Source organism: Balaenoptera physalus (genome assembly GCF_965194825.1).
Source record: "Balaenoptera physalus genome assembly, chromosome: 7".
Lineage (NCBI taxonomy): Eukaryota > Metazoa > Chordata > Mammalia > Artiodactyla > Balaenopteridae > Balaenoptera > Balaenoptera physalus.
The window spans coordinates 39,025,731-39,049,598 of NC_138886.1; the positions used below are offsets into that span (position 1 = coordinate 39,025,731).

The following is a 23,868-nucleotide window of genomic DNA, read 5'->3' on the forward strand; positions in this document are numbered from 1 at the left end:
CAAGAGGCCCTGGGAAAGAACAAGTCTTACTACAAGCTGCTTCAATTTCCTTAAGGACTGGAAGTGAAGAAAAAAGATGCCAGGAAAGAATCAGAGCAGATGTAGTTTATCTTGACAAATCTTGCGCCTGTTCAAAAATGTGCCACTTTTGTGTTGCCGCTACTGTCCGTGAGCTCAAGAGAACTCTCTTCTTCCAGGGCTTTTCTCATGCTCCTGGGTGACAGGAACTCCAACCATCTCCAAACTGGACTTCTCCAGGTCCAGCTCCTTCAGTTAAACCCAGAAGTTAGGCCTTAGCTCAAAGGGGTAGTCAGTAATCTACCTGAGGGCTGGCAGGCACCCTGCTTAAGGAATGCTGACTGCAGAGCGGCTCTGCCACCCACTAGCTGTGAGATTTGGGGAAAGCTATTAACTCCCTGTGCCTCAGTATTCCCATATGTGAAATGGAGTTGTAATATGGTTCTCCAGAGAAAAAGAACCAATAGGATGTATATATACGCAGAAAGAAAGAGAGATGAGAGGAGATTTATTATAGGAATTGGCTCACATGACTGTGGAGGCTGAGAAGCCCCACAATCTGCAGTCTGCAAGCTGGAGAACCAGGGAAGCCAGTGTGTAATTCAGTCCAAGTCCTAAGGCTCTGGAACCAGGAATGCTGATGTGGGAGGGCAGAAGATGTCTGTCTCAGCTCAAGCAAAGAGCAAATCTGCCCTTCCTCTTTGTTCTAGCCATTGGATGATGCCCACCCATGTTGGTGAAGACTATCTTCTTTACTTGGTCCACTGATTCAAATGCTAATCTCTTCCAGAAACGCTCCCACAGACACACCCAGAAGTAATGTTTTAACAGCTATCTGGGCATCCCTTAGCCTAGTCAAGTTGACACATAAAATTAACCAGCACAGGAGGTGATAATAGTACTGACTTTAGAATTGTTGTGAAGAATAAATGAATTCATATATAAAGTACTTAGACCAGTGAACTCAGGAACGACCGCTAGAAAATGATGAGGATGATAAGGAGGACTATAGAGGTGCCAAAAGGCATCTCCCTTCAAGCTGCCATGGCACCTGAAGATCCCCCTCTGATCACTCCTACAGTTTGCAAATGGTCCCAAAATTACGCTTCAGGGGATGCGAGTGTTTCAGGAGCTGCGCCAAAGTAATTCATTGCTAAAATCAAACAATGACAGCCTTCTCTGTGCCGGTTCTTCACCCACTGAAGATCAAATTAAGTTAATGGATAGAACTTTTAAACTTAAGTCTTCACCCTATAAGTTTTTTATACCTTTGGTGCTATGAGTATTTGGAAGGAATTAAGGAGTAGAAAACAAATATTATTGGCAAAGCTCAAAGACAGTTGCCCAGGCCTAGCTTGATAGCCAGATTTTTCATGAAGCTGTACTCATGGCTTTTACTTTAAACTGTGTAGCTATGAGCCATTTTCTGCTAGTAAAATTAGTCTTTATTTGTGTGAGAGAATGAAATATGTCAGTATGTGGTTGTTCCCTACCAGGAGCATAGCCTCAAGGCTCAGTGCCACCTGAAAGAATCTGAGTCCCTCAGTGAGGTATTGAAGACTTCATGATACCATTTCCGGGCACATGGCTCCACTAATTCCTACAGGGCTCATTGAACGTAACACTCATTTGATCCTTAGCATGAACTGTCTTAAAGTTTTTTTGTTGTTGTTAGTACTCATCATTTAAAGTGTAAGTATATAAAAACAGAGTTGCCATAAGATCCAGCAATCCCACTCCCGGGCATATACCCAGACAAAACTGTAATTCAAAAAGATACATGCACTCCTATGTTCATAGCAGTACTATTTACAATAGCTAAGGCATGGAGACAACCTAAATGTCCATCGACAGGTGAATGGATAAAGAAGATGCGGTATATGTGTGTGTGTGTGTGTGTGTGTGTGTGTGTGTGTGTATATATATATATATATATATATATATATATATATATGACATGGAATATTACTCAGCCATTAAAAAGAATGAAATAATACCATTTGCAGCAACATGGATGGACCTAGAGATTGTCATATTGAGTAAAGTAAGTCAGACAGAGAAAGAGAAATATTGTATGATATTGCTTATACCGTATGATATCGCTTATATGCAGAATTAAAAAAAAAGATACAAATGAACTCATTTACAAAACAGAAACAGACTCACAGACTTAGATAATGAACTTATGGTTACCAGGAGGGAAGCGCGGCAGGGAGGGATAAATAGGGAGTTTGGGATTGACATGTACACACTGCTATATTTAAAATTGATAACCAACAAGGACGAAGTAAGTCAGAAAGAGAAAGACAAATACCATGTGATATCACTTATATGTGGAATCTAAAACACGACACAAATGAACATATCTACGAAACAAAAACAGATGCAAAGATATAGAGAACAGACTTGTGGTTGCCAAGGGGGAGGCAGAGAGGAGGAGGGAAGGACTGGGATGTTGGGATTAACAGCTGCAAACTACTATATATAGGATGGATAAACAACAAGGTCCTACTGTATAGCACAGGGAACTATATTCAATATCCTTTGATAAACCATAATGGAAAAGAATGTATATATATATATATGTATAACTGAGTCACCTTGCCGTACAGCAAAAATTAAATACAACGTTGTAAATCAACTATACTTCAATAAAATTTTTAAAAATAAAGTATAAGTTTGATTTCCCAGCTATACTGTGCACTCTCTGAAAGAGGAATTAACTTTTATATGGTTCCTGATGTCCTCAAAGCCAGGACAGAACCGTGTTTTTGGTACATCCAAATAAACATACCGGTTCATAACTTGTCACCTGGAATGAATTATGCTTCATAACTTAATTTCCACTTAATCCCCCCAAATGAAACATGGGGCAGCTAAGTCTTAATGAATTAAAAAAGTAGAAAATGTCCACCTACTGAGGACCAACAGCCCAGGTGAATGATACTATCTAGATGGCTCCTGAAAAGGTCTACAAATGGAGCTTCATGAGTAGGGCATTAGCCCCTAAAAGAGTTGTTGTGGCTGGAAAAAAACCCACTTCACCAAAGAAATTCCATTCACTTTAAAGGCTTGCTGGATTGCACAGGATCTGTACTTTTCTGAGTACTAAAGCCAATATTTGAAGAGGCTGTTTCCCTACTGATTCCCTTTTCATATGGAAGAACTGTATAGACCACTGAGCTAAATTCAGTGAAACTAAATCCAGCTTGAGATTCCTACTGGGTATCTGATGAGATTGTAGAACTATGCAGAATCCTTTCAAAACACTTTTCAAGAATGTGAATGACAGGGTTCACAGGAGGAACATCTTATGCTCTTTTTGCACTGGAAATAAAAAGTTCCCATCACTGGGCTTCCCTGGTGGCGCAGTGGTTGAGAATCTGCCTGCCAATGCAGGGGACACGGGTTCGAGCCCTGGTCTGGGAAGATCCCACATGCCACGGAGCAACTAAGCCCGTGAGCCACAGCTACTGAGCCTGCGCGTCTGGAGCCTGTGCTCCGCAACAAGAGAGGCCGCGACAGGGAAAGGCCCGCGCACCGCGATGAAGAGTGGCCCCCGCTTGCCGCAACTGGAGAAAGCCCTCGCACAGAAACGAAGACACAACACAGCCAAAAAAAAAAAAAAAAAAAAAAAAAGTTCCCATCATTAACATCTTACATCCACAACCTACACCCACACCTCTGGCCTTTCCCCCAAACCATGTTGTCTTCCATACTCAACCCAAAAGAATGATGGAAACGAGAATACTTCATTCCTAGAAAGAATTTCGTAATTCTAGCCCAGTGTAACTGTGGACGTTCCAGTCCATGTTGGTCCTAATGTCTGCTAATGTATTATTATGTGAACATGTTTATTGAAAAAGAGGACTGTGTTTCCTGGGGTTTGTTTGAAGACATTGGATACGAGTTGACAGACTGCAAATTCTAGATATGCCTCCCATTTGACACTGAAGGAATTCTTACTAAGTAAAATTTAAGGAGAACTAAGTACCACCTTCTCTTCCTTGTTCATTATTCGTTCCTCTTCTCCCCTCCTCCACCACTGGGAGCTCTGCACTGTTCACAGCATAAAAATAGGCTTTGTTCTATCTTCCCAAATAGAACTCCCCCTTAAATGGCTGCAGTGGGGGGAGGGAGCAACAGAGATGTAAAAGCTGGTAGAACTGGTCTCTGTACACAGCAATGCTAAGCATACTACGCTTTATAAATCATGAGGGTTTTGGATTTTTTTTTTAAGTCTGATCTGAGTAGCCAAGATTGTTTACCCGATGGTTTAATCATCCTTACTGGAAAAAGCCAAATCTAGAAAGAAAAATCCCTTCTTTTCCTTTCACTCTCCTCATAAATGAAGGTTTTGTATTTCAATTTTTTTGTCTTTCTAAAGTAGGCCTGATTTCAAACAAAAGATTTCAAATGAAGAAAGACACATAGAAGAGGTCCTAAAGAGTCCCTTGGTTGACAGAGAATTGTTGAATTTAAAGATAATTCAGGGGGTTTCCCTGGTGGCGCAGTGGTCAAGAATCCGCCTGCCAATGCACGGGACACGGGTTCGAGCCCGGGTCCGGCAAGTTCCCACATGCCACGGAGCAACTAAGCCCATGCGCCACAACTACTGAGCCTGCGCTCTAGAGCCTGCGAGCCACAACTACTGAAGCCTGCGTGACTACAGCCCGTGCTCCACAACAAGAGAAGCCTACGCAATGAGAAGACAGTGCACGGCAACGAACAGTAGCCCCCGCTCGCCGCAACTAGAGAAAGCACGCGCGCAAGGAAGATCCAACGCAGCCAAAAATAAATAAATTTTAAAAAATAAATAAAAATAAAAATAAAGATAATTGAGTTTGACTTCTACTACAGAACAGCAACCCACGGCCATTAGGATTCTTACTTAGCCAGGGCTCATCAATTCTCACTAAACCTTATTCACAGATTGAGAGGCTTTGGCCATCGCTAATAAAACAGATGATGTGAAAGGAAAGTGGAAATTCCCAGTTCAAAAAGAATCCTAGGCCAGATCACATTCCTCAAAAGAGTTCAGTTAATATATAATTGACTGATTAGATATTATAATTTCTATATGTGTTTCTCAAGGTCTTCCCAACGCACAGCTTCACATTCATTGGGTAAGATGGTGTGACACTCAAGAAGAGCGTATTTGAGACATAATTCCATTAACTTCTCACTGGTTAGCCACATTTTTCTTACTGTATTATCTAAATGGGGAACTCAGGGCATTTAGCCACCCAAAATAACCATTGTATGTTGTTCATTATTTGTTTTCATAGCACTCCCACCCCAAATTGTATTTTCACTTCCAAAAAAGATATATGTGCCAGGGGTGTTTTTCCTTGAGTATGAAACAGTCTATGAATGGTAAGACATTCAAGATCCAAGGCTCCTGCCTCCAAGAAACACCATGGTGACGTATTTCTTGGGCCCTAGAGTATTGGGCCATGGTTGGACTAGAGTTCCACAGAACACACTTTTAGAATCTGTGCTGCTATCTGATTTTCAAGGATGCATAATAGCAGGGGTGGTAATCCCCCAGCTCCTAGTAACCTAGGGTAGGGCCTTCATCAAGCCCCAGGCAAAAGAGGGAAAGGAACAAGGTTCTCAGGATCAAGCACTGAGTGAAGCAGGATACTGTGTTATCTCAGCTTATCTCTTTCAGTCCAGGCAACCACCTTGAGAGACCTATGCTGTTATCCTGGTTTTATAGGTGAGGAAACTGACGCTCAGAGAGGGGAGTAGTTTGCCCAAGGTCATATAGTAAGAGGCAGATAGCGATTCCATTTCAGGACCCTCTGTTTCTGAGTCTGGTGCTCTTTTTGTTAAGCCACTCTAGGCTTGGGGTAGGATGGGGCAGGGAGGAGGATGAGGGATGCCATGGGATGTGGGTGATAGGATGGGGATGCTGACAGGGGAGATGGAAACTTGAGGCAGAAAAGGGCCAGCAGAGAAGGGAGGGACAAAAGAATTATGCAGGAAATTCTCTGAAGAGCTTTGAATCCTATTGATCTGGAACTTTGTAGCGGCATTTAAGGTAGGGATTATGAGTTATCATTGCCAAAAGTGTAAAGGAAGGAACAATCTGACCTAATGTTATTGAGTAGACTTGTGTCGCCATTTTGCATGAATATGGTTTTGGGGTTAATGACTTTCCATAAGCTGAAGTTGTTAATAATCAAATTGAAAAATTCTATAGCTGTAATGGTTCACTTTAGGTGTCAACTTGACTGGGCAAAGGGATGCTCAGATAGTTGACAAAGCAGTCTGGGTGTGTCCGTGAGGGCACTTCTGGAAATAAGCATTTGATTCAGTAGACTAAGTCAAGATCACCATCACCAATGCGGGTGGGCATCGTCCAATCCATTGGGGGCCTCCAAACAGAACAAAAAGGAGGAAGGGCGAGCTCTCCTCTCTTCTTGAGCTGGGGTGTCAAGCTCCTGGTTCCCTAGCCTTTGGACTCTGGGACTTACACAAGTAGCCCCTTGGTTCTCAGGTCTTCAGACTCAGACTGAATTGTACCACTGGCTTTCCTGGTTCTCCGACTTACAGATGGCAGATTCATGACCTCCATAACTGCATGGGTCAATTCCTTTAATAAATCTCTTCTCTTTCTCTCCTATTGGTTCTGTTCCTCTGGAGAACCCCGACTAGTACAATAACATAATTTAGTGTTTTAAAATTGCGTTGCAACCTGTGTATATGACCCCTGTGTATGTGAAAGAGAGAGAACTGAACTGAGATTTTTAAGATATATTTCTTAGTATGGTTCATGGCCAAAGATACTCAAAATCCATTGATTTTAAGAGGGTTTTGGAGGATAGAAACAATACATTTACATTCAACAGGTCAAATGTTTCCAAACATATTATCAGGACCCAGACTACACGTCTACCATTACCGGGACATCCCAAAGCATCATTAATCACAGAACTCTATATATCCCCCTGCTTTTTTTATTTTTAAAAATTGTAAGATTTGCAACGTTGTGAATCAGGACAGTTGCTTTGCTGTCCTAGTTGAAATTAAGACTTGCTGTCTCTAGCATTCCTCTGCTTCAGCTGGCTACTGAGCCCATCTTTTCTTGCTGAACTGTAATTTGGGGTATGGATCAGGTGCTGCTAGAAAGCACACAACTGAAGGTGGCTGCATTTCTCTGCTGGCAGACACAGTTCTAGAGCTCCGAGGGAGCTCTGTTTGCAGGAATATAAATTCTTAAATTATCAACCTCACCTCTAAAGTACTAAGAAAGCCTACCAAGCTTGTGAGCAAAATACATATGTGTTTTTCTATCAATAGATCAATGAGGAATTTGAGGAGAGAATAAGAAATGGCACTCTGAATGGTAACTAGTACTCGCTGTGGCCAGTGGCTGATAGTGAGTTCTCCGGAATACCAGGGTTCAAAACCCAGCTCTCCTACAAGTGACTCTGGGCCTCAGGTTTCTGGTCAGTAAAATAGGGATGGTAATAGAAATGCCTTGAGGGTCAAATGAGGTAATACAAACAATAAAGCACTTACAACAGTGCCTGACTCCTAGTAAGTGCTCAATAAACAAACAATGGTATGCAGACCTTCAGGAAATGAATAGGATAAGAATCCACTGTAAAACTGGTACATAACCAAAAAAAGGATTCCTACTGACTTTAAAAAAATAATTGGTAACATACACATAAAATTTATCATCTTAACCATTTTGAAATGCACAGTTCAGTGTCATTAAGTACATTCACACTGTTGTGGTGCCATCACCACCATCCATCCACAGAACTCTATCCATCTTGCAAAACTAAAACTCTGTACCTGTTAAGCAATAACTCCCCACCCTTTCCTCTCCCCAGCCTCTGACAACCTCAGTTCTCTTTTCTGTCTATGAATTTGCCTACTCTAGGTACCTCATATAAGTAGAATCATAAAGTATTTGTCTTTTTGTATCTGGCTTATTTCACTAGCATAATGTCCTCCATGTTGTAGCATGTGTCAGAATTTCCGTCCTTTTTAAGGTCCATTGGTTGACTACTTACTTTTTATACAATTTTGTAAAGCTTATATTCCATTTACAATTATTACAAAGTATTGGCTATTCCCTGTGTTGTAAAATACGTCCTTGAGCCTACCTTACACCCAATGGTTTATACCTGCCACTCCTCCCACCCCATCCACCTACTGGTAACCACTAGTTTGTTCTCTGTAGCTGTGAGTTTTCTTCTTTTTTGTTATATTCACTAGTTTGTTGTATTTTTTAGATTCCACATATAAGTGATAGTATACAGTATCTGTCTTTCTCTGTGACTTATTTCACTTAGCATAATACCCTCCAAGTCCATCCATGTTTCTGCAAATGGCAAAATTTGTTCTTTTTTATGAAGGTCCATTGACTTTTTAACCTACCAATTTTTTTAAGTTTTCAGAAATTAAAGATATAAATATGATGATGCCTCCACTCAACAGCAAAGGCAAATAACTTCTTGAAAAACTTCCTGGAGTTACCTGGAGATACCCATATCCATAGGAATGCTAATTAGAAACCAGTTTTCTTAAGAAAGGTATTATTCCTTGAGGCAGGCTGTTTACATTAATCAACATTTCTCTGATACTTGTCAGTGTTTTGTAACACTTTTTCAAGTGCCAATTGTAGCTTGCCAGTTCTTCTGAAGTGTGGAGACTGCCAATGGGGGAAACCAGAATGGTAACTCTGTCCCCATGGGGCTTTTTCTGTCATGGTGAAACAGTTATTTTTATCTTTTTCATTTTACATAAGCATTGCTTATGTGGATGGTGGCTAGATATATTGGACACTGTGTAAAAAGTACTGGTTTTCCTATATTTTCATATTTGCCTCCCTTTAATGCACTCAAGTTTTTCACTGGAAGTTGTGAATTTAATCTGTTCACACACAGACTGGAATCTGCTTACCATTGTCACAGAATGTTTCCTTTCAGTCAACATAATGGTGATAGGAAAAACAAAATCATGCTAAATAGCCATGATTAAAGAGAAAAAATTGATGGATGGGGCATTCCAACTGTCAACCCTCAGATTATGCCTTGTCACTTTTCACAACTTTTTGGAAAACTGTTTATTTGCACATCATAAATATGTGCCTCTGTGATTCTAGATGATCATAATATCAGCATCCAAGATTTAGTGCTATTTTCATTTCTTCACAAGATTAATATTTAAAGCTTAGTACACAGAGCAATAATCTGTTTCAGCATTATATTTCAAAATATTAAGGAAATTTCCAAATCAAACTAACAATTTATAAATTTCACTTCTGGGTTCAAGTGATGAAAAGGTCAGGAGAACAACTATTTATAATGGGAATTAAGAAACTGAAATAAAATTTATTTGCTACTGCCTTATTCTTAATACGTAAGCAGCTTTTTATTTTATGGTAGATTTTCTGGTGATGGCCCACAAAACGATGCATTAGAGGATTGCTAATGTAATGTCCTAATTTATTTAAAGATTTCCGTTTCATGTTAATTGATAACTAAGGGACATTTGAGACTGCAGAAAAAAACAAACAAAAATAAAATATCATACATAATACAAGAACTAAAAGATCCAGAGAAGAACACCAGGTAATACTTTGGGTGTTCATACAATAGCTTTAACATGATCCGGGGAAAAAAAAGAAAAAGATTGCCAACTTTTTCGTACTCTTCAAAAGTAGAAACATCATAAGCCAATCTTTTTATTTATTTATTTTTTGGCTGAGTTGGATCTTTGTTGCTGCGCGCGGGCTTTCTCTAGTTGCGGCGAGGGGGGGCTACTCTTCATTGCGGTGCGCGGGCTTCTCACTGCGGTGGCTTCTCTTGTTGCGGAGCACGGGCTCTAGGCATGCGCGCTCAGTAGCTGTGGCGCACGGGCTTAGTTGCTCTGTGGCATGTGGGATCTTCCCGGACCAGGGCTCGAACCCATGTCCCCTGCATTGGCAGGTGGATTCTTAACCACTGCGCCACCAGGGAAGCCCATAAGCCAATCTTTTAACTACGAAGGGAATTTCCATTAACATATGAAGAAAAAGATGTAGACAATGAACCTAAAATGGCTTTCCACTTTTTATCATGAAAAATTTCAAACATACAGAAAAGTTGAAAGGATAGTAAAATGAATAGCTGCAGATTCTATCCCTAAATTCTATAACTGTAGACTTTTTGTCAGATTTGCTTTCTCTTTTTCCACACTTTTTTTCTGCAGTTGCAGACATCATTTGATGTTGCATGTATCACCATGCATCCTCTGACACGACCACAATTCTCACATTAAAAAAAAAATTAGCCATAATTCCGTATTACCTAATATCCAGTCCACATTAAAACTGCCCAAGAACATCTTTTATAGTTGCTGGGGTTTTTTGAACCAGGAGCCAATAAAGATTCAGATATTGCATTTTCATCATATGTCTTTGTTTTTAGGGAACAGTCCTTCCCCAATTTTTTTTCTCCCTCTCACGACGTTGACTTTTTAAAGAGCCCAGGCCAGTCGTCTTGTGAAATGTTCCAACATTCTGTAATTATGTCACTTGACTTGTTCATCTAGGTCTAGACTTAGCATTCTAGAAGCCATGGAGGTATCTGGAATATTCACTTGCCTTCTAGCCCCTTTCTCATCTCCAGAGTTCACCTGCCTTCAACCGTGAGGAGCACCAAGCAATCAGAGATTAGCTGAACTCAGCTTTAACCCTTCAGAGAAATTGCTAGCTTCAGGAAGAAAAGTTATTTAAATAATACTGCCAAAAGCAAAGGCTTTTAAGGCCAGAGGAAAGGTGCCCCTGTTTAAGATTGGTTTCCTAGCAAGTCCAAGGCCTGCAGCAAGGTGGGTCATTGCAGAGAGTATTAAGTGGCCAGGGTTTGCTCCATTATGCGAATATGGGAAGGAGCCGTCAAAGGTGCTTCCTTTAACTACTTGTTCTTTTGTCTACCAAATGCCCTTCAGCTTCTGTTGAGCTAAATGCTAAACCTAAAGGATTAAAAAAAAAAAAAAAAAAAGTGTATTATCCCAACTTTTACCAGTCCACATTAACAAATTAACACGTGTGCCAAACATGGGCAAGAGATGTAAGCAGGCCTGGAAGGGGCGGTGAGATGAAGAGGAACATTTGTATCTGCACCTCTAGGATGACTTCTCAACACAGGCTATTTTGGACCTACACCTCTCTAGAAGTTCAGACTTACATAAACAAAATTCGCCCCGGCTGAGGTGGTGTTCTTCCGCAGGCCAAGTGTTTTTAAAAACATGATTGGCCAGCTAAGAAGTTTATCCGCCTGGTGCCTCAAATTCTCAGTTTATTTGAATACCGTGTGAACGGCTAATCTCCGACAAGTTTTGGGGCTTCAACAAGGTAAACAAGTGGGTGGGCTGTGAAAGTAAACACTGCATTTCCTCCCAGTCTCATCCTCGTCTCCAAAATTACGCGCCCTCACTCCTTTCGCGAGCCCCAGCCTCCCCCTTCCAAAGCTTGGTCTCTTGTACCCTGTAAAAGTACTGAAATTGCAAAGGAGACATTTTCAATTATAAGTACTACAGTAATGAATTCAAGTACACTCGTTTATCATAAAGGGCTTTCCCATCTGTCTCTAAAGTATACTTTAAAAGGCTGTGTATTTGATAACATTAGCACCAAGCATCTTCGACATGTTAATGTTCAGCGTTTTAGATGTTCGCTCCCCCAACCCCCAAAGACAGCATGGTGGTGGTTCCAGAAAGAGCACATTTATCTCTGGGTTTGGAGTGCCTGTGTGGTCTCTTCCTAATTTATTTGCACTCTAGTCCTCAGGGATAGCATCGCAATCCCCCTAGGCAAAAAGAGATTAGGGAACTGGGCTGTCTGCTTCTCCCCACCCTGACAGAGAAAGGAAAACAACTTCCCCAAGTCCCACAAGTTCTCTGGCCACTGTACAAATTGTTCTTGAGCATGGAGGGTTTCCAAAAGCCCTAATTAGCAACTCCCAGCAAACATTTCTTTGCATTAGCTAATGATCCGGCTACACTTGTAAGCAAACAGAACCAACATATCTAATCAATGCTGAAAAACCAACCAAATGCCTATTAAACATCTGGATGTAATTTTCTAGTTAGAACAAAATGAAAACATATGCAGGTTCCTTTGATCTGCGTCTTAACAAAGAAATTGTTGATAAAAAAAGCATACTGGTCAGTCAATGTGTCATTTTCATAAAGTCTGCTCGTTTCTCTTCAAATGCTCCCCGTTTAATTTAGTTGGTTTCCTGCAATCTCTAATTTTACCATATTGTGTGAAACCGCAAGAGAGTCTTTGGATGTGATTTTATTTGAGGTTTTACTGCTGCATGGATCTGCTACTGACTTTTTTTTTTTCTTTCTTCTCTGCTTTCTCCCCTCCATCCACCATGCCCATCCTGCCCTTTTCTTTGGTAAAGTGGTGAGGGGAAAAAAGGTTTTAAAGGAATGCTCGGAAGATTTCTTCTGGACCCTACATTCTTAGGTTTAAGAACACTTCCAGTTAAAAAAAAACAAGTCAAATGAGGAAATGTATAACAGCTGAAAGGAAGAGAAAATGACAAAAGTGATCTTTTAAAAATGTGCATAATTATTATTTATTTCAAATAAAACAGTAGTAGATTTAAAAGATGCATAATTTCTATGACCAGCATTCATAATTTTTCCCATTGTGTCTAGTACCTATACTATAGATAGGACCTAGTTTTTGTAATCACTTATACTATTGGTGAGTTGAAAATCTGATAACTCAGCAACGAATGGAAATATACTCATATATGCATCAATGATAAAATAAATAATCTGGCAATCTTTTTGTTTCTTTTGCAGAGGATAAAGAGGGAACTTTTTACAGAGACAATTTCCTATGGACAAGGGGTACTTAACATTATTTCATGTAAAAAACATCATCAACACATGAATATGTTAAAGGTAAAGAAGATTGTGGTTAACAGACTTTAAACAGCAGACCAAAATTATAGATTTCGTGAGTAGGACTATTTTCCTTTAAAAAGGCTGTAGGCAATCTGCACATATATTATTTATTTAAAACATAAGATTAAAGCTACTTGATTGTTTAAACACCATCATTTGTAATGCAGTTTGATGAGAGTTTTGTAGTATAATTATTACAGCATGACAATCACATAGAAAACATGACCTTGAAAAAGGGCCCAGCCTCCTCTCTTAAGGAGGATATGCTGTAAGAGAAAGAAGCCATCAAAAAACCGACCATCTTCATGCAAACAATTAAAGGCCTTCCAATTTTCAAATCAGTACTCTTTCTTTTCTCCAGATACTACATCATAAGGAAATCAGAAAGCCTGGTGATTCAAACTCTACTGGTAAAGAAGCACTAGTTAAAAGAGAATTTCTAATTTTTACCCTTGGCAAACTAGGAAATACAGTGAGTAGACATGTTTGCTGTGAACAGTTATATTAGAGAACATTTAAAAACAGTGTGTTAGAACTGATTTTGAAGGAGATGGGGAGGGGAGAGAAAAAGAAGTAGCAACAGTTTTGTTCCTGTTCTAACTTCTCTACTTAAAGTTAAGTACCAGCGTGTGCCAGTAAATCAAAGTAAAGCTTGGGTAAGCCAGAGAAAAGTCTCAGTTGCCCTAGTTGTCCCAGCATGCACAGGCATATTTGTGGCATCTAAGCACTTTCTACACAATCCCGGAGCTGGTTATGGGATGAACCAACCACAGACTGGTATAGGTGGCCCATTCACTACATGATTTCAAGGCACACAGGTTGCCAACGGGCAAAGCTTAGCTGCTCATGGCAGTATGATTCAGAAAGTTCTGTATGTGGGGCAAGCCTGCTCTCATCATCACCAAGTTTAACCAAGAAAAGGGGCAGTGCTTCCTTCCTATTCATTTCCCATGTCAGCAAAATGAATAACAGAACCCCTCCCTTACCCCACTTAATGAGCCACAATGCTGAACTTGTTTGAGAATTACTATGGTGTTGTACAGACTGGCTAAAATCACTCCTTAAATTTTTCATTTATATTGATATTTGGGATTGATCCAATTATAGACAAATCAATATCATACATATTTAAGAACTCCACCAGTGAAAAGTATTATCTAAAATGATTCTTTTAATATTTCAAGAAAAAGATTGCTGTAAAAGCAAATCTTCGAATAAATTGTATTTCTGTTTAAATAAATGCGTTTCCCTAACTCTCTTGAAAGTAAAATAATGGTAACACGGAGGCCATTAACACCAAAAACTTAAGTATGTTCCAACATAAGATGAATGCTTGTCAAAGATGTGTCTTTCTCATGGAAGAATTCACCACCATTTGGCTAAAACAGCATTATTCGCGTACCAATCGTGTGGAAATAGCTCAACTGAACTGCTCTCTAAACTCAAGCATAAATGCGGCAATATTGAAGGTTTTCTGTGGGATGTACTTAGAAAAACAGACAAAAACTGGAGATTGACGCAGTATGCCCTGTTTATTTAAAATCTCAAAATCCTTTTAAAGTCAAGTTCCACCTCATAAGAATTTTTTCCACGTCCTTTACCCAACGCTTCCCATCTAGCTCCTTACACATTTCTGCCGGGGGTGGGTGGGTACCACGCGAACTACGGGGATGGGGTGGGCAGGACAGGTTTTTCAGGTCTCAATGCTGTTTATCCCATTGTCTCCCTTTGTTTCCAGTAATTGGAAACAGACTCGTGGTCATGTTGCTGAGAGGCCCCTAAAACTCTCAGCAGCCCTCTACTTCCCAACACAACGAAATCAGGACTATCAAGAGAAGGACCCGAGATTTCGCGCCGCGGGCAAAACAACGCATCTGTGACTGGGACGCGTGAGCCCTACCCTGGCAGCACCGCGGGTATCCTTCCCGCCAAACCAAGTCAGGCCAATCTTTTTGCAAAGTGGTTTGAAATACTCCAATAAAAACCAATTCCTACCACCTTCGGTGCAAAAGGGGGCGTGGGCATCAAAAGCCTAGTCTTAAGCCGCTGGTGTACGTACGCCAGCCAATGAGTTGCCCATTTATGCATTTTCCACGAAGTGCACAGTCCACTCCTCGTGAGTCCGCGAAAAGGCAGCTCAAGGAAAAACAACCCTCAGAGAAATTTTTGAATGTGACCTCACTTTCAAGAGTAGCATCAAACAAGGGCCCAGCTTCGAAAGACGCGTTTGGCTCGAACCAACAAAAAGCACCCATTCTCCCTCATTAGAAACTACGCGGTTAGTCTCTGAGTTACTTTCACTGAGATCTGAGGATTTTCGTTAAAGGGAAAGTGAACAAGTGGCAGGATTTTTTGCACACTCGAGTCCCCAGGTTCCGCGGCTGCACACTCGCGGGTCCCTCCCGCTCGCGCGCTCCCGCGCGCTCCCTCTGCTGCCCCACGTTACTTTGATTGACAGCCCGGCCCCGCCGCTCTCCTTCCCACCGACCTTCCCATCTACAGTGCCAATCTCCGCGTCTCGCCGCTTCCCATTGGCTGGTTTCGGCGTCCCGCGGCTCCTCCAGGAACAGTTCCTCACCGAGCCCGGGAGGACGCGGCTGGCGGAGGAGGGGTGGGGGTGGATGGGAGGGGAGACGGGGGAGATGGCGGAGATGGAAGCGAGCTGGGTGGAAGAGAGGGGGGCAGGGGGAGACAGCCCGTTCGGTGCCGCGCTGCCATAGGCTCTGAGGAGGCGTTGCGTCCGCACCCCACGTTGGGCGCGGCGCACGCGATTGGCTGACGCGGGCCTTCCCGCTCCCCCCTCCACCCGAGCGGGCCCACGTCCCCCGCCTGCTCAGCGCTCGCGCCCCCCGCCCGCGCGGGGCTGGGCGGGGCCGGCGCTGGTTAGCTCCGGAGTGTGAAACCGCGTGTTAATGTAACCGGCGCGAGAGGCGCGGGCGGCGGCGGCGGCAGCGGCGGCGGGAGCGGCGGCTGCAGGAGCAGCAGCGGCGGCGGCGGCGGCGGGTACCCTGTGCCCCGCGTCCCCGAGGCAGCCGACTGCGCCACCCCCACCCTCGCACGGCCGGGCGGGACCCGCGCCACCAACCCGGACCTCCGGTGGCCCTCGGCGACTTAACCCCCGCCGCGAATACTCCGGACTCGCCCGCGGAGTTTGCCCGCCGGGGAGGGAGGTCGAGCGGTGGAGAGCACTCTTGGGCTTTTCCCCACCATCTCTTGGATGTCGTTCCCCGGGTCGTGAGAGAACTTTGCAGCGGGCTGGAGCGCCCTTTGCGAGAGGCGGACGAAGAGAAGGAAAGAAAGGGGGTCGACAGAGAGGCTCGGAGGAAAGGTCCGGAGCGGTCGCGCCGGCCGTGCAGGACGAGTGCGCGCGGGCCGCGGCGCCCGGATGCGCCCAAGGCTCGAGGAGCAGTGAGCGGCTGCGGGACTGCCCTCCGCGGAGTAGCCCCGTCGGGCCAGGAGGGTTTGTGCAACCGCAGAGAACACCGAGAGCCGGCCGCACTGGGCGTGCCAAGCCGCCTCCCGGCGCGCCCTCCTCACTTTCTCCGCCTCATCGTCATCCCGCGCTCCTCGGCTCGGGTTAAGGCTGCGGAGTGCCGGGCGCGGAGCCTCCGCTGCGGCCGGGACCTCGCACCCCGCCGCCTCCAGGGAGCCCGCGGGTGCCTGGTTGTGGGCGCTGCCCGGACCCGCGGGGATCAGCCCTGTACATCGTCAGGTTTGTTTGTGTGGGGTTAGCCCGGAGCGCCGCGCCACCTGCACCTCGCCGGCGGCCGGCGCCGCGGGGAAAACCCGGAAAAGAGGCGGACCCGGAGAAAAGCAAAGGAGAGCAGCCCGCCTGGATTTGTTTGCCCGGGACGGGTGCGGCGCACGCGGATCGCCGAGGGGAGCGCGGCGGGAGTCACCGCGCCCCCACCTCCCAGCACGGGCGGCCAAGGCCCGCGGATTGGAGCGTAGCCCCTGCGCCCTCTTCCCTAGTGCCGGCGGCGCCCCGCAGGTTTTTGGTGCAGCCGGGCCCGGGGTGCCCCGTGATGTGGCCCTGAGCGCGGGAGCCCGCATCGGCGGGAGCAGGAGCGGCCCGGCGCCGAGTGGCCTGTGCGCCCCGCCAAGCGCGCCTGCGTGCGTGGCCAGCGCGCTACCCGCTTCTGCCTGGCTTCCCGGCTTAATTTTCCTCGGCGAGATTAAAGTTGGAAATTGAGCGGAGAATTGAGTTGCCCGGGAACAGAGCCGCGGCCGCCGCCAGAGCGATGTTCCCGCAGAGCCGGCACCCGGTGAGGCGCGGTCGGGTGGCTGAGTAGGGAGCAGGGTAGTGGGGGGTGGTGGGCGCTATTGCTGCGGGTTGAGGAGGTGGGTGGCTGCTGCATTCTGGCCGAGACCGTGGCATCTAGGGGTGCTAGGCTTGGGAGGTCCCGGGCCCTCCCCTCCTGTGGTGGGGAGTGGACTGAAACTCTCAATTTCCCCCCTTTGCTCTGGACGCCTTCTTACTTGACGTCTAGACTGGGCGGGCGGGGCGCTCGGGGAGACTGGGGTTTCTCTGGCCATATCCTCTCCCTTCCCCGAGGCGGGTAGGGCGCCCCCCTCTTTGTTTCTCGTGTCGCCTATTTACATGTCAATGCGGCCCCCGTTCCGGCGCGCCTGGAGGTGGCCCCGGCGACACTGGAAACGGGGAGCATAAGGGGGTTTTCTCCTCTGGTGCCCGGGGTCATTATCACCCTGGTGAGGGAGAGGGCGGCGGTGTCGACGACAATCTGGCCAGGTCCTCCCCGGCCGCCGCCGGGGAGCCCCTGTCCCTTCAGCCAGGTGACCCGGGCGCGCTTACCGGGACCCGCCCTGGAGGCTGGAAGAGGCTGCAAGCCTCTTTAGAAGCTTCGGATCTGGGAGGGTCCACCTTCCCTCTCCCCAAAGTGAAGCGCAAACTCGAGTTTGGGGCTCCGTTTTCCGCCACTTCTAACTTTATTTTTTGTTTATGTCCCACCCACTCTTTCGTTCTCTCACTGACTTCTCTATCCAACCGCCCTCATACCCGTCCCTCGGTCCCCCTCGCTGGGCGTCCCTAGACGCCGCACCAGGCTGCAGGCCAGCCCTTCAAGTTCACTATCCCGGAGTCCCTGGACCGGATTAAAGAGGAATTTCAGTTCCTGCAGGCGCAGTATCACAGGTGCGTGTCCGGCCGCGCCCGGTGAGTGGTCGCCCCGGCAGCTCCGTGCCCCTGGTGGCGGCGGCGGCGGCTGTACTTAGTACTTGCGTCCAGGCGGTGGCGTGTGGAGTCGCAGTTAAGACCTGTCATTCACGTTACCCCCTTTCCCGGCTCTTCCCGGGCCGCCTCTTCTCTTGTCTCCACCTCCTCCCATTGTTTCCCTTTTGCCCGTTTGCTGCTGTTCCAGGGAGCCTTTTTTCGTGTATTTAGGAGTTGCATGAGAACTGTAAATATTTGCACTTCATTTATTTATTTTGCAACAGGCTGAGCTGAAACCTTGGTTCAGTCGATGCCCCAGCTCAGGAGTACAGGTTCAGGGAGGCGAAGCGGGTGTTGAAATCACTGTTGGCCATACTAGAATTGAGTTCTTTGAGGCAAAGTCCATTATGGGAGGGTAGATGCTTTCAGCTGTGCCCATCATTAGCGGTGGTGAGGGGGGTGGGGTGGATGTGTGTAGGGGGAAGCTCACCTGCTTTGGCTTCATTCTGGATTGGTTTAGGTAGGACAGGGCTTGGAGTCACATTTATAGCCATCTCAGCTTTAGTGTCTTCATCTAATGAGAGCTGCTTCAGAAAATTTATAAACGTAAACTATTTGTAAAGCACCCTGTCCATAGTGGACTTTATAGAAATGTTAGTTTCTTCCCCTGTTTCTATTAAGTTTTAGCTGATTAGAGCTAAGAAATAACTGTAATGACAGTTTTTATTTTTGTCACACTTGAAAAACACACAGATGCTTGGGTGTGAATATTCTTATTTTGCAGAGGCTTTGTGATTATTGGCCTTTTGTCTACTTGAAGATAATAATCTCTAGAGCTTGAAGCATACCTGCCTACACTATGTTTACCAAGCAGGGAAGACTTCAACCTACTTAATCGCAGAAGCTATGTAACATGTTTTGGCAGGGAATTAAAAAACAAAGGTTTTAAAAGGGACCAACAATTGTAGAAGTAACTTTACAGGTACAGTTTTCAAACCTAGAGACTATTTGAGTTGGCAGAGATGGCCTATGCCTGAGACTGAAGGTTGTGCAAAGGCCAGGTTTTGGTGAAGTCCAGGGAAGCAAACTCTGATGCAGGGAAGCAAGTACGAGTGAACAGATGACCATGAGGAGAAATCAGTCTTCTGAGTAGATCAGAGGTTTTGACAGATTTTTTTCATTCTCGGTATGAGACCAGGTCTGCACCAAGAAGAAAAAGAATAGTTGCTGAGTGGATACCTTGTACTGTTCACCTTATTCCTTTTTTCCCTATTAAATGCAAGGACAAAGCTTTTGGGTGTTTACCTAGATAGTTTATGGTTTTTCCAAATTGGTCTGTGTTTTTACTTGAAGTGCAAACATGTGAGGCAGATGTTAAAACTAGTGACATAATGTTTACATTAAGTTGCCTGTTTTGTTTTCGTAGCCTTAAATTGGAATGTGAGAAACTGGCAAGTGAAAAGACAGAAATGCAGAGGCACTATGTGATGGTAGGTATCAAAGATTAGGTTTTTTTCCTTTTCACGTAATATTAACAAATATGGGTTCTCGGCATTACAAAATGTGAGTTAATGAAATGCTTGGTTCTTTTTTTCTTTTTACAGTATTATGAAATGTCATATGGATTAAACATAGAAATGCATAAACAGGTAAGCTTTAGCAAAATCTCAAGTTGAAATGAGAAGTAAGTCATGATTTTATTATACTGGCTTTGTCCTCAGGAGTGGGGGGGATTTATATGCCATTTTTCAGCCTTGGTTTCCCTTCCTGCAAATTGGTGGCAGTATTCTGCAGCAGGAGCTGCTTCTTGACAATTATAGAATGTTTAAGTTACTAGGTGAGAGGTACTTTGGAAGTGTAAACTAGCCTGTTTATAGGCAGGTAGGAATTGAGGCTCTGACTTGACTTTTCTGCCTGGATACATTTATTTTCCTCTTGAAAGATCTGTGTATCCTGTAGAGTTCTGAAGTTCATAATAACTAATGTTTTTATGCTGATTTGGTAAGAAGTGTGAATCTCTGTGGGAAAGAAGGGTATTCGGGAGTGTCTTTATTCAGGTTAAACAAGTTATATGACTAACTATGGAGTTCTCCCTATGCTTTGGGGCTACATAAAGCGACACTCAGGATCAGTGGCTTATTAGCAAACATCTCTTTGAAAAATGTCTCAGTTGATGCAGGTTTGGAGGTGAAAAAAGCATCCTTTTATGACCACAGCATATGTCAGTCCTAGTGGTTTTAAAAGCATGAAAAGATTAGTGACTGGAAAGCTCGAGCTATGACTATGAGTTTGCAAGTTCCCATAAAATTCACACTTATGGCTACTATAATGGTGTATAAAAAAGAGTATTGAGCTGGAACAAGGCACTAAGGATCTCATAAGAGAAGAAAAGCTAAATGATTGCTCAGCCCAAAGGACCCTCGATTGAGTAGTCATTGTCTGCCAAAGAAAGCATTAATGGCAGGGTGTAAGTATTTTGGAGATATGCTGACATTCACTTTTTCATCAAGACTCTGGTACAATAAGTCTTTTAGAAATCGATTGCCTCTTAAAAAATTATCATCAGATGAAGTTGCACAGTTGGACACATTTCAAAGTGCAACAATACAATTCTTACTTGATGTATATGTGCTATTTCATCTCAAACCCTTGTTTCATTAAATTAAAGAGCTTGGCTGACCGGCTGGGGCACGGTGGAGAAATTGATTAGTTCAGCCTTCAGATCTTCCTTATATTCAAAGACTTTCATTAAGCAAGTGTGTTTCAGAGTTGAATTCTGCTTTTGTAACTCTGCGCTCTTTGATTTTTAATTCATCATAGATTTCATAATGTTAATTTATCGTCATGTACCTTAGATCTGTTCTCAGTTATATGTTTGGAAGGAGATAGTTAAGTTCAGGGCCTTTCATTAACAATGTAATTGGGCCTTTAAAAGTGCTGATTTTATTCTGATCTGCAAAGTTGGTAGCCTAGTTTATGTTGGGTTTGTGCCTTTGTTTCTGTGTGCGTAAATGGCTAGTGCCTGATTGAGGCAATTGTAACTTGTTGATAGTAATTAAGCTAGAAGATACATGGTGATTTAAATTAATTACGCAAATAGACTTGGTCCAGGAGTTCTAACCTGCCACTTTTTTTTTTTAAGTTACCCTAAAGGCACATTTTTTTTCCCCAACAAATATTCTGGAAGGGTAAGAGGAGATTGAGCTTTCTCTTAAACTCATAAACTCAAAGGATTTAACAACCTCACCGACTTCATACAAGGGAATGCCACCTCTATGTGATGTATGCTGGTGCTGGATTTATTGGGGGAGCTACAGGAGGTGTGAAATTCTTCTGGGTTCTTGTAGGTTGCTTGGTGGAGTGACCTCTTCTTTATCGCATAGGAAGAAGGAAGAAGGGACGATGAGGGTCAGGAACCCCATGGTGTGAAAATAGTTTTCAAATGAGTTTCTGTACTCCATCGGGCATTTGTGGGTATATATTGTCTGTCCATGAGCCAGTGTGCATTAATAATATGCTTAGTAATTTGAAAGATGTGAAAAGCTGAGAGACGCTGTGTTCTTCATAGTAGGATATTAAGCCCCCTGAAATTTAGTTTATATTGTAAATGCTGACAGACCCTTAACTAGAGTGGTATGCAGAACAGCGCTGTAATTCAGTTTAAAGTGGCCTTACATTTGAAAAACATCCTTCTGAATGTCACACGTTAATAATAAGTTCTGAGGAGGCATTTGGTGCAGCTAGTAATCATAATTCTTATTAAAACTGGTGACGTCTGGCCCCCAGGGTGTAGCCAGGCTCAAATTGATGCTTTTTGCCGCCTGATCACCAGCATGGCCTAAGTGCTCATTATATTGTAGAGAGGGCCTTTGGAGCTCTCATTAGATTTGACAGGAATTCTCTCTAGGGGGAAACTGGGCATTAGTGAGACTCCTGACAGGCTGAAATTAGTCCTGCTTTATGGCTTATAACCAAATGCTAGCAAGGCATCATCAGGGGACAGAAAAAATTGTCATTTCTGACAACATCTTTGTTACTGAAAAAAAATGCAGTGATGGGGAAACTTTCCGCGGAGAGAGCTTTAATGTTGTTAAGATTTGTCTCCAGTGTGATGACCGCTCTCCTCCCCACCTTTCAGCGGCTTTGTTGGAGGAGTGAGTTTGAGAGGTTTCAGTGTCAAATCTCACCACCGACTTTTCCGTGTGGAAGTTTTAAAGTGGAAGTGCGTCCAAATCAAGAATGGTATAATTGTGGTTTCCTTACTTGGTTTGGTGCCCGCAGTCTGTGTTTATGTTGTGTCAACACTTCCTGATAAGCCTTCCCCTCACTTTCTCTGCTTCTATTTGTGGCTGGTTACCGAAAAGTCAACGAGATCAGGATGGTCATGGATATTTAAATCTTTAATTGTAGCATGAAGACAAAAATATTTTTCCTTTGAGCCTTTTATAGATTCCTGCCTGTCCTCTTTTCAGGTAGGTCGTGTAAACTCTAGATATTTCTATACAGAGAGGTGGAGACTTTTCATGAAAGATGGAGCAATTCTGATACCACCAGCGTTAGGGTACATGAAAAAGTAGCAGGTTAACGTGAGTCTAATTGTGTTTGAGGGCTGTACCTAGTGTGTTTGGCAGTGTGATATTTAAAGTTTTTTTTTCTGTCATGTGGAGTGGTATTACTTCCTTTGGTATTTTGGGGAATAAGATGCACTCGAAGTACTTATATAAGCCTGATTTATCCCACTTGTATACCTGTTCAGCACGCTGATGAAGCCATGCCGTAAGTTGTCATTGGTGGCATGAATCTGTACAGCACTTAGTTTTCCAAAGCGATTTGCCTCGTCCTGTGAAGTAGATTGGGTGGTAGGTGTTAGGTTGGGTAGGTGTTTTGCTCTGCCTGCAACTTTGGGTGCGTGCTCAGAGTCTGGGACTTGTCAGGGCCAAGCATCTGTTGAAGCTTGAGTTGGGCTCACCTGGTTCCCAATTCAGCGCTTCTTCCCTGTCTCCCTCCTCCCCCACTGCCATTGGCGCATGAGGCCAGTGGTGGAATCACCCTTGGGCCTGTGCTTAGCGACCCAAGTCTACCCCACTGCGTGCCTGTTCTCAATGTTTGTTTTGATCAACTTCATCATTTGCGAGACACCTTGGGGTGAGCCTCATGTTCTAAAAATTAGGAAAATCAGCAGTACTGACTGGTCTGTGGGGACCACAGCTGTGGGTAGGTAGAAAGTTGTAACCAACTGAGCAGTACTGTCCGCAGGTTAAAATGGGTCGAAGAACCAAAGAAAATTTGAAACGTGTTATCGGGGCTCTGGTTGAGCCCCAGCGATGCAGTGAGTTTGATCATTTACTTTGCCTCTCTGTGCCTGTGTTCTTCTGAAGGCAGGCAGTGAGTGCTTCGGGCTCTCCAGGGTGGTGGAAGAATTTAAAAATAAATGAAAGGACTAGCTCTGAAAGGAAAGTATTCTGCAATCCTGATTGTGGGGTGGGGAGGGAGAGGAGCAAGAGAAAAAAAAACCAGACGAGAGCTGAACATTTCCAAACTCTGTGTGATAGTTCAGCAAGCACAGTGTCTCAGACCATATAAATTTTGGAGTGAAACTGCTTTCACAGTTTTGATGTGTGCTTTAAAGTTTCTCTTTAGAAAGAAATTGTTCTTTAGTAGTGTTTTAAAAGTGTTAAGGTGGAACTGTTAGGGATTCACCTGTGGGTTAATTCCTTAGATGTGACTCTTACTGTTTGTACGTTTTACCT

At 44.1% G+C, this 23,868-nt stretch overlaps 2 protein-coding genes across 8 annotated transcripts in view; one reads left to right on the plus strand and one right to left on the minus strand.

The window, feature by feature from the left end:
* LOC309663825 (spermatogenesis-associated protein 31D4-like) overlaps nt 1-15,635 on the minus strand; it is a 210,537-nt gene extending 194,902 nt beyond the window's left edge. For all 3 annotated transcript variants that reach the window (XM_082468361.1, XM_082468363.1, XM_082468362.1), the window contains exon 1: nt 15,437-15,635. The gene's annotated coding sequence lies outside the window, so the exon portion shown is untranslated. The remainder of the gene's footprint in view (nt 1-15,436) is intronic.
* Nucleotides 15,636-17,071: 1,436 nt separating this feature from the next.
* Nucleotides 17,072-23,868, plus strand: part of LOC309663834 (transducin-like enhancer protein 1) — an 87,004-nt gene continuing 80,207 nt past the window's right edge. For all 5 annotated transcript variants that reach the window (XM_082468389.1, XM_082468392.1, XM_082468391.1 and 2 more), the window contains exons 1-4: nt 17,072-17,213; nt 18,000-18,100; nt 19,545-19,608; nt 19,723-19,767. In XM_082468389.1, the coding sequence (XP_082324515.1) occupies nt 17,190-17,213; nt 18,000-18,100; nt 19,545-19,608; nt 19,723-19,767 (234 nt within the window). In that variant the 5' untranslated portion in view covers nt 17,072-17,189. The remainder of the gene's footprint in view (nt 17,214-17,999; nt 18,101-19,544; nt 19,609-19,722; nt 19,768-23,868) is intronic.